The 11,491-nt window shown below is 34.8% G+C and overlaps 1 protein-coding gene across 1 annotated transcript in view; it reads right to left on the reverse strand.

Annotated features, from left to right (window-relative positions):
- cep162 (centrosomal protein 162) overlaps positions 1-10,090 on the reverse strand; it is a 42,262-nt gene extending 32,172 nt beyond the window's left edge. The window contains exons 1-3 of the mRNA XM_059338613.1: positions 10,015-10,090; positions 8,919-9,005; positions 6,632-6,749 (exon numbers count right to left, since the gene is read on the reverse strand). Coding sequence (XP_059194596.1) covers positions 6,632-6,749; positions 8,919-8,978 — 178 coding nt within the window. The 5' untranslated portion in view covers positions 8,979-9,005; positions 10,015-10,090. The remainder of the gene's footprint in view (positions 1-6,631; positions 6,750-8,918; positions 9,006-10,014) is intronic.
- Positions 10,091-11,491: the final 1,401 nt, after the last annotated feature.

Consider the following 11,491-nt stretch of genomic DNA (forward strand, 5'->3'; position numbering starts at 1 on the left):
GTCTTTTTTTGGTCATTTTGTGTCTTTTTTTGGTCATTTTCTGTCTTTTTTGGTCATTTTCTGTCTTTTTTTTATCATTTTTTTTTTTATCTTTGATCTTTTTTTTTATCTTTGATCATTTTGTGGACAATTTGTGTCTTTTTTGGTCATTTTGTTTCCTTTTTTGGTCATTTTGTGTCTTCTTTTGGTCATTTTGTGTCTTTTCTGGTCATTTTGTGTCTTTTTTTGGTCATTTTGTTTCTTTTCTGGGTGATCTTAACTGTGCGTGTGAGATTGTGTTCAGTGAGTGGGGGTCGCGGACAACATGCATATTAAATTGGGGATCGCGACTCAAAAAGGTTGAGAACTACTGCTTTAGAGAACCTAACATATTTAAAATTAATGCTTTGTTTTAAGTGCTGGAAAAACGTGTCAACCACAAATATATACGAGGCCACCCCCAACTGTTCAGTTGTTATTACATGTTATAGTTACATTCCCGCCATTAAATAATAATAATAATAATAATAATAATAGTAATAATAATCTATTTCCATGTTAAATTTGAGTTTAAGGGAAATAAAATTGAATAACCATCAGAATGTTTTCTGGGCAAAGAGGGAAAACCTCAACGAAAAACACGTAATAGATATATACTCCTGATCAAAGTCTTAAGACTGGGGGAAAATTTTAAGTATTTGCATTTCGTGTTGGTAAAACATAACCAGTAAAAAGCATAAACAGGAGCAAGCAATAAAAAATAGAGTAGGCAATTTATTGAAAACTGCATTTAAACTCAAACAAGCTGTTCAGCAAGACCGTACCCTTAAAAAGTCAAAATCTGTGCAAAAATCCCGCTTTCATGTCATTTTCTACCAGACATTCATGCTGTCATGACCCCCTGATGGCAAAGGCAAAAATGCTTTAATTCTTTGAACATGGCAGGGTTTGGGTTTAAATGCAGTTTTGAATACATGTCCTACTATATATTTTTTTGCCTATTGCTCCTGTTTATTCTTTTTGCATTTCAATGCTCTACTTACAACCTGGTTGTGTTCCACCAACACAAAATGCAAATACTTGGTATTTTTTCCCCCAGTCTTAAAATTTTGATCAGGAGTGTATCTAATATACACAGAAGACTATAAGTCTTCAGGCCTAAGTGGGAGACAAAAACAACTATAACACACAAAATAAAATCTAGGCACAAAGACAAGAATTTAAGCGAACTAGTAATGCTGGGGATCTCTATCACTCTTCTGCCAAGGGATAATGTATACTGAACAAAAATATAAACGACCATGTCAAATATTGATGCCACATGGAGTTAACAACTCTAAGTGAACATATGCTGACTTTTACTTGTACAATAAGATTATTTCTCTTGATTTGTGTAACATTTTTAATCCATCTCTCTGTCAGTAGGGCTGTTTCTACTACCGGGCAATACCCACAATGAGGCGGGTCTCACTCGCCGAAAACACCCCTAATTTTTCTAATTCTTTCAGCTGCTGACGTTGTGCACAGTTAGCGACGGTGAAAACCAAACGTCACCTCCAGAGTCTCTAAATCCCTCTGGGGGCTAACTGGTAGTCGAAACACGCAGAGTGAGAGGACTTTTTAGAGGGTGAGGCCTGAGACTTTCCCGGTGGCCACTTTCCCCCCTAGTGGAAACACAGCTAGTGAGTATTTGCTCAGTGATGCAGTGATTTCCCTCAGTACATGGGTGTGGCAGTTCCAGATGGTGATCAGATAGAATGAGCTGTACCCAGACACTCCATATACTGTGGACAATAAAAGGCCACCCCAAACTGTCAAATTTTGTCATCAGTCATCATGCCTCAGATGTCTCAGGTCATGCGGGAACGTGCCATTGGCTGCTGGATGCAGGGACGTCCACCAGAGGTCGCTGTGCAGCTGAATGTTAATTATCTTTTGAGAGTTCATATTCGCTGGACATGTCGCCCATAGAGCATGGATGGATGGATGGATGGATGGATGGATGGATGGATGAATGGATGATGGATGGATGGATGGATGAATGGATGATGGATGGATGATGGATGGATGGATGGATGGATGGGTGGTTGGATGGATGGATGGATGGATGGATGATGGATGGATGGATGGATGGACGGACGGACGGACGGACGGATGATGGATGGATGGATGGATGGATGGATGGATGGATGGATGGATGGATGGATGGATGGATGATGGATGGATGGATGGTTGGATGGATGATGGATGGATGATGGATGGATGGTTGGATGGATGGATGGATGGATGGATGGATGGATGGATGGATGGATGGGTGGAGGCCATAATAGACAACCTGATCAATTCCATGAAGGAGGTGTGAGTTAAAAATGTTCAGTATCGTGTGTGGTGGACACACAAGATATTGAAACGGTGATCTGAAGATTAGTCATTAACAAAAATGAATTTTATTCGCTTCATTTATTGCATAACCCTAATGTTAATAAAAACTCAAACATTTGACATGGGCCGTTTATATTACAATTGTTCAGTGTAATACTCCCAAAAGGTTTGAGGGTTTGACTTGAAGTTACCATCTTCACTGTCACTGTGGGAATAACTATCAGTGCTGGCTGGTGAAGGATCATCAGAGTGTGTCTGATCAGGGCTCCTCTCGCCTGACACACACTGGGAGTTTTCATGAGTTGGACCGCTCAGACTGTCACAAACATCAGATGCCGTTCTAGGTCTTTCCACGCTCTGGGAAACTTCCACAGCTGTATCTTTGAGGGTGTGGTCCAATTGAGCTGCTTTATCAAGAGCTTTGCTGCGAGGTTTAGGGACCGGCTTATATAAGGGCTCTGTATTGACAACTTCAAAAAGCAAGAAGAAAAATAAGGTCAATAAGATTTGTGTATTGTTGAATTACCTCAAAAGCTATTTGAATGTGGCATCTAAACTACACAAGTCTTTGCTTTCATTCATCTTCACACACTGACCATCCTTTATTAAAATCTGCAATCAGTTAAGCATTAATAAAAAGTCTATTTAGCAGTTTCACAGAGGGCACCCCCCCAAAAAAAAAATAAAAATCAGTCTCAAAGATTATTTCACTACTATTACACTACAATTCATCATTGCAAGCATAACAGCAATGGAGTGTTACAAGGTTCACACATAACTCTGAGTTCTGGGTCAGAGAACACCCCACAAGAGACTCATGAAGGAACCTAAAACAAGATATATACACTCACCAGCCACTTCATTAGCTAGACGTGTTCAACTGCTCGTTAACGCAAACATGTTATAAGCCAATCACATGGCAGCAACTCAGTTCATTTGGCATAGATATTTGCATAAATGAGCAGTTGAACAGTTGTACTTAATAACATGGCCGGTGATTGTAAATACACTTCTACACACACACACACACACACACACACACACACACACAACACACAACACACAACACACAACACACAACACACACAAACTCTACTATGGATGCATGACGTTTTCACACGTACAAAGTGTTTTAATAGTAAAAGTACTAAGTTCTAGTTCTAAGAACCTAACTGAACTAGCTCTCACCACTGTTGCTGTCAGACTTTTTGACTTTGATAAATCTGCTTTTGGCCAAATCTGGTGAGGAAAAAGAAAGAACAGAAGGGGACAGAATTTCGAAACAGGAGATCATTAAGAGACAAAGCTGGGAAATGTTAATGCAGAATTTCACATTTTTTGCAGTGAATTAAATTTAACATAGTAGCACTAAGAGATATTTATAGAGATAGTGTTAAATATATTTGGGTAACTTTTCCCCAAACTAATTTAGAATCTAAATGAGTTTAATGTTGCTTTTGAAACAAAGTTACCATAAATTGCCATTTTAGATTTTAGTCAAATGACTTACTGTGCACCCTCTGCACAGGAGCATGTTTTATACTGCATGTGTGTTCCCTGCTCAGTGAATATGACACAAGGAAGTTTGTGGAAATAAAGTTCATATCCAGCCAAGAGACAGGACAGTGTTTTGAAAGAAGATATTGAGGAGAGAAATAAGTCAAGGACAAGTTTAAAGTAGAACTAGAGATCACATCTCCTGCAGAAAATGCATGGAAATGCTGACAACTGAAATGCATCATGAAGCACAGCTGAAAATGCAGGAAAAAATAATTCTTTATCTTAAAACTCATTGCTAAAAACCTGACAGCTAAAATACAATGTTTGCATTTACAAGCTAAACTCTGTTATCTTAGGTAGAGAGAGTTTTACACAAGCAAAGATTTCCTTACATTGAAAAATTATGATAGTTAAATGATTTTTGTAGCCAAGAAGAAGGAGAAAAAATGGAAAAGCTTTACATTTGATACATTAACAAATACATTATTACATGAAGGCACTCCAGGGGGTACGTGAGATTTTAAAATATACATTTAAAAAGTAGCATCCATGCAAAAATCCTTTAAAAATAATTATTTAATAAATATTTTAGGAAAATATAAGTACAAGTTCATAAAATGAATTTTATATTCAGTAGACAATTCAATTTGATTCTCCTAAAAACCGTGGTTGAAGCGTAGCAGTTATAGTTTTAAATGGTTATATGCTCACTGTTTTTACTACATTAGGTTGAATCACTACATTTTAGTGATGAGAAATATTTCCAATACATTTAGTCATGGGTTATCAACATGTAAAATGTTTGAAATAGTTGTTTTTTTTCAAATGTTTGAATTTTGTATGTGTTTTATCAGTTCCAAAGTTTAATAAATCAGACACTGATGGCACAGCGCTCTGTTTTTAAGTCTCTTTTTCAACCAAAAATGGTTTGCCCTGGTTAGGGGGTACTTGGCTGAAAAAATATTTCACAGAGGGAACATCACTGAAAAAAGGTTGAGAACCACTGTATTACATTATACCCGTTCAGTCAGAATTAAAGCACCTTGCTGCCACCAGGTGTCTCCAGCTATCAATTACACCCCACAACCTCCCTTCTTCTGCAGCCACGGCACCACCACAGAAAAGCATCAGTAAAGTGTGCAAATCAGTGTAGGAACACTTGTACTACCAAAATCAGCTAAATATTCAACATTGGAAATGTATGAGATAACACTAAGCTACGCTTTCTGTACAACACAACAAACTCTTCCCTGTGTTCTCCCTAACTCCCTCACTCACCATTCCAACATTGGCTTCTTGCAAAAAGTCCTCTTGCAAGATTTAAAAACAATTCTTCTCCACGAGTGAGAGTTGATTAGACACAATACCAAACATGGAATCAAGGGGAAGGTAAAGAAACAGATTTCAATTCCCTGTAAGGTCCTCTGTATTAGGGCTGGGCGATATGGCCCTAAAAGAATATCACGATATTTCAGGCTATTTTTGCGATAACGATTATTCTTCACGATATTACGAAATACTTAAAAAGATATAGAAAATATGTTTTTTTTAGTCTGTATGATTAAATACAAATCTAACATGTAGTGTGAAGTGCAAATCTCAACAGTTGCCAAATACAAAAAAATTTTCTCTTGACTCTTGAGTATGAGCAAATAATAAAAAATAACCATTTAGGGGTTCTGGGGGCATATTTTAATGACATTTTGTAAAGGAGAATAAAGGTTCTTGTATGTTTTATTTACGGCATCTTATTTTGACAGTCTTCTTGTAAGTTCTGTGGTGGATTCTGTTAACACACCGTGCTCTTATTTTGAAAGCTGCATGTGTTTAGCGACAGAGAGTAAGTAGCTTTTTGTGATTAAAACAACTTTAATTGTTAACCTTAACCACTACATCAAGAAGTAGGAACGTTGCCAATATCGTGATATGCATTTTTTTTAACCATAAAAAAAATATACCGATATTATCGTGAACGATACGATATGGCACACCCCTACTCTGTATAATGTTGTTGTTGTTGTTGACACTAAATAACAACATGAGCAAATCAGCAAAAATGACCAAATATATACCGTATTTTCCGGACTATAAGTCGCAGTTTTTTTCATAGTTTGGCCGGGGGTGCGACTTATACTCTGGAGCGACTTATGTGTGAAATTATTAACACATTATTACCGGTATATCATTTCACATGTTATTTTCACACTAAACCACAAGAGGGCGCTATAGGCCGAGTATGAGGATGAGTCTGACGTAAGCGACGTAGAAGAAGAAGAAGCGCCGCATCTTCTACCTCCGACACCGAGGATGAAGATTTCATTGGATTTTAGTTATTTGGAGTGACACGGATGGTTTGGTAAACTTCTTAGCATGTTATTTATGCTATAGTTATCTGAATAACTCTTAATATGTTATGTTAACATACCAGGCACGTTCTCAGTTGTGTCATGTAACGTAAGCATACCGTACAATTATTCAGCCTGTTGTTGCCTCTATTCTATTTTTATTTTAAATTGCCTTTCAAGATGACATGTCTGTTCTTGGTGTTGGATTTTATCAAACAAATTTCCCCCAAAAATGCGACTTATACTCCAGTGCGACTTATATATGTTTTTTCCTTCTTTATTATTCATTTTATGGCTGGTGCGACTTGTACTCCAGAGTGACTTATAGTCGGAAAATACGATAGTTTCTGCAGTTAGGCTTTGTAGGGCAGTATAGTTGCACTACATTTTTGTGGTATATGATGGAGAATCTTCTTCATTCTTACCTCTCCCTGTTCCTCCAGCGCTGTGTTTGTCATCTTTCCACCAAGACACAGTTGGTTTCTGGGCTGGTTTATGACTGCTTTTAGCTCCAGGCTGCTTGTCAGAGTCATCTGAAACAGACTGACAAGAAATAAAGGTTCATGTCAGAGAGATGCCTTTAGGCTAAGACTGTGCATATTAAACAATTAGTCAGATAATCATTCTTCTAATGGGCTTACAGCACTTTTAATTAAGAGACATTAAAATCCAGTCTGTGTTATGATTTGTAAGTCCTTCGTGCCTGTGAAGTTGTTAAGGTTAGACCTTGCAACATTTCTGAAACTTTCAGCATGGGGAAAGTCTTAATTGAATGCCTCCAAGTTGACAAAAACTTCCACAACCACAACCATACATTTAGAGAAAAAATAAATGTGAGTTTTGTACAGCCTTTTAAAAACATTGTTATTTAAGTATTGTTACTCAATCTTTATGTTTTATGCACAAGCAAATGTGGCCAAAATGTTAACAGTGTATATCAGGATACAGAAATTTAACATGTATGTTGTCCGCGACCCCCACTCACTGAACACAATCTCCACGCTCAGTTCAGATCACCCAAATTCAGTTGATATGATGTATTTTGGACAAATAATGAAGCAGACAACAACTAAAAACAGTCAGCTTCAAGCCAGAGATTCCTTGTAAAGTAATAACTTGCTACTACTTGGCATTTGTCAGAAAAGACACAAAATAGAATCAAAATGACCACAAAATGACACAAAATGATTTTTTAAAAAAAAGGACACAAATTGACCAAAAAAGACACAAAATTACCAAAAAGACACAAAATGACAAAAAAAGACACAAAATGACTAAAAAGGACACAAACTGACCACAAAATGGTAAAAAAGAAAGACAAAATGACCAAAAAAAGACACAAAATGACAAAAAAAGACACAAAATGACTAAAAAAGACACAAAATTACCAAAAAAAGACACGAAATTACGAAAAGAAGACACAAAATCACCAAAACCCCCCACAAAATGACAAAAAAAAGACACAAAATGACAAAACACATTAACACATGAACACTTTAACACAGTGGAGACAGAGCTGACTTCCAAAATGATTTGGCGACCCCCAGAAATCATCTCGCGACCCCAATTGGGGTCCCGACCCCAAGGTTGAGAATAGCTGGTTTAAAGTACCAATACTGTACTTCCAATTACATTGTTTTCTTATGTGGAACTTCCAAAGGCTACAAACAAAAACAACTGACTCACATGAGACAACATTTTAGTGTGATGGCCATGGAAAAACCTTTATTCTGCGGTCGGTGAACCATTGTTGTGTAGAGTTTGAAGTATGCTTGAGATCTTTGTCCTGCTGGAAGCTCCAACCATGGTCCACCACAAAGCTTTGACGCTACCATCTATGCTAACTCTTAAAGACACAGAGACCATTTTACGTTTGTTTTTGTTACATTTTATCTCATCACGCTTGGATTACTGCAACAGCCTTTTTACCTGCCTGAATCAAAAATGCATTCATAGACTCCAGATTGTTCAGAATTCAGCTGCCAGACTTTTAACCAGAAATATGATCACACACACTGGCTCCCAGTAGGTTTTAGAATTGGTTTTAAGATTTTACCGATTACTTTTAACCCATTGAGGCCTAAAACTAAAACAATGTGTCCAGACAAAAATGTCATGGTTTTCCCCACACTTATATGCAATAAATACTTCATAAACTTTATAAAAATAAATACACATTTGTTTAAAAATGTATAATTTAACAGAATACAATCAAACATAATGTTTTTTAACAATGTATAAAGAACAAAATCTGAATGAAAATTGATGAGAAAAAATGGTTGAATGTTACGGTAATGATAGAATCCTTTGCATTAAAATATGTGTCAATTTTAATAAGTGCTTGCCAAAGAAAAAAACAAGAAAAAAAAAACTTTTATTGTTTTTTTTAATTTAAAAAAGTGTTACGGTAATGAATTTTGCTCAGTGTCTCTAAAAATGTCAGAAAATACCTTAAAAATGTTTAAATAGATTATAAATTCATATTAAACAGTGACTTTAGATTGTATATGTTATAAAGGGTCATAGATAATATGTATTCAATGCTCTTGGATTTTTGCTGTGAGCTGCACCGTGTTCATGAGAATCACCCTTACAATCCTGATCCCTGAAAACGGCTTATGAAGCATGTTAACAGATTAATAACTCTGATTCCTTCAACCCGAAATGGATAAAACTATAACGTATGAACAGGATCACATAATGTTAGATTACCTCTTTGAGGAACAGCTCAAACTCTTCATCCAGCTGCTCTTTGGTCAGTCTGTGAGACATAGTGACACTATTCACTCCATCAGGCAACTAACAGGAAGACAAAAAGAAAAATTACACTTCACGTTTAGCATAATTTAAAACAAATGGTACTACATACTTTATAAATTAATTGACTAAATGTGAAAAATGTGATATACAGTAGGCCTATGTACAAGTACCATTATGTTCCTTTCATTCTAGATACCATTCCAAAATACTGGCAATCAAAGAAACATTTTATTAGTATTTGGTATTGATGATCATTTGGGGTAAAGGGAATTTTTTTTGCACTTAAATAAATAGATGTTATTATTTAACCAAAACATCATACATCCTAATGTTTTGTTTTAATTTCTTACTTTTTGAATAAAAAGCCTTTTTGTATCACTACGCTTCTAATGCACAACATGGGTCAAAAATTTCATTATGGGGTATTGTGTGTATCATTTTAAGGAAAAATAAATTTAATGAATTTTGGAATAAGGCTGTAACATAACAAAATGTGGAAAAAGTGAAGCTCTGTGAATACCTTCCAGATACACTGTATGTGTGACAAAATGATACATAAACATGTTAAATATAATAAATATATGAGTGTTTGGCCCCTCTTACTGCTAAAGTAACTATTTGAAACAAATTACTATCATTATAGTATTAGGTCATTTAATTTTAAAACAAATTTGGATGAATGAGTCATTTTGACCCATGTGTGTAAAATTGATGTAATAATACAAAAACTATTATTCTTCATAAAGTATGAAAGGAAAATGAATATAATATAAGACTTTCGGTGAGAATAAAATTGCTAAAGCTAACAGTAGCTAAGTAGTTTATCTGCTTATATAGTAGAATGAGCGTCCTAGTTTTATTGTGAAGGGAACATTGCCTTACTTCCGGTGAGAATAAAATTGCTAAAGCTAACAGTAGCTAAGTAGTTTATCTCATTAGCTAGTAAAGATAGCTGGCCAAAACGTAAGCTACCTTTCCCCACTGAATGCGGGGTACGCACCACACTATCATTCACGTAAATATATCCCTCTTGCATCGATAAACTCACGTATGGACTGGACTTTGGCAGCTCTATCAACTGGAAACTTGTTGATAGGTCTTCCTCCCTGGTTTGTTGATTTGAGTCTCAGCAGTTCCCGCAAGCAACAACATCCGGCTGTCAACCTCACCTGATTGGTTACAAAGAAACACGTCATAAGGAATGATAACCAATGGCCTGACGGGGAAGAACACTCATGTCTTCACCCATGTTAACATGTCATACTGTTATTCCCTAAAATATGTTATATGTTATTATGAAAATAAGAAGAACAAGTGTCTTCAGTATTTAGTGAATTTTTTCATTTTACTGGGAAAATATTTTATTCATAAGCAAAAATTTTCAGCCTCCAAGCCAACCTTTCCTCATTTTTTGGTTGAATTTAATTCACTTTATAAATCCTTAGCCCTGGTTAAAAATAAAAAGAATACACAATTTTTAGATTACTATGAAAAGATATTTGATGTACTCTCTGTAATTTTATGATGTAATGATTTTGTATTAGCTATTAGTATTTATTTATTTGTTATTATTTAGGTTGTATCTTATGTGAGACTTTGGGAATATATTCTGTAAATTAATTTGTTTTATTTATTGACTTTTCGTTTTTGTATCTGTGAAAGAGCTCTTATGTATTGTGTTATGTGTTAATGTTTGAGATAATATGTAAATTGAATGCTTAAATAAAGTTTAAAAAAAAAAGACGGGCATGAACTGGTTAAAGTCATAGACTGTATATAAATAATTATAACTAACTAATTATTGGTTAAAGCAGAGCCTGGGTGAAGGCAAATTGTTGAATTGTAACGCTCTATCATGGAATACCATTAATGTCACTATTAAATAAATAAATAAACCTATGAAATAAATAAACAATAAATATAGAAATAGCAAATAATAATACATATGAATATATAAATCAGCCAATACATTTAATTTATGTTTCAGGGGACCTTTATTTCCCAAGGCTGCATTTATTCCCCAGCTCTTTTCCAGCTGGTAATTCAAACAAATTAAGTTATTAAAGGATCAATTGTTATAATTAATCCTTTATAATTATAATTTTGTATTTTTGCCAGTGAATAAACATTTTCAAATTAATTTTGCTATTAGTGTATTTAAAAGTGTCTTAAATAAATAAATAAACCTATGAAATAAATAAACAATAAATATAGAAATAGCAAATAATAATACATATGAATATATAAATCAGCCAATACATTTCATTTATGTTTCAGGGGACCTTTATTTCCCAAGGCTGCATTTATTCCCCAGCTCTTTTCCAGCTGGTAATTCAAACAAATTAAGTTATTAAAGGATCAATTGTTATAATTAATCCTTTATAATTATAATTTTGTATTTTTGCCAGTGAATAAACATTTTCAAATTAATTTTGCTATAAGTGTATTTAAAAGTGTCTAATAATTCCATTCAAAGATTTGCATATTTTAGACTTAATATTATAAAGTAATGTCATATTTTAGTT

This window comes from Centropristis striata, chromosome 8 (assembly GCF_030273125.1).
Source record: "Centropristis striata isolate RG_2023a ecotype Rhode Island chromosome 8, C.striata_1.0, whole genome shotgun sequence".
In the NCBI taxonomy this organism is placed as follows: Eukaryota; Metazoa; Chordata; class Actinopteri; order Perciformes; family Serranidae; genus Centropristis; species Centropristis striata.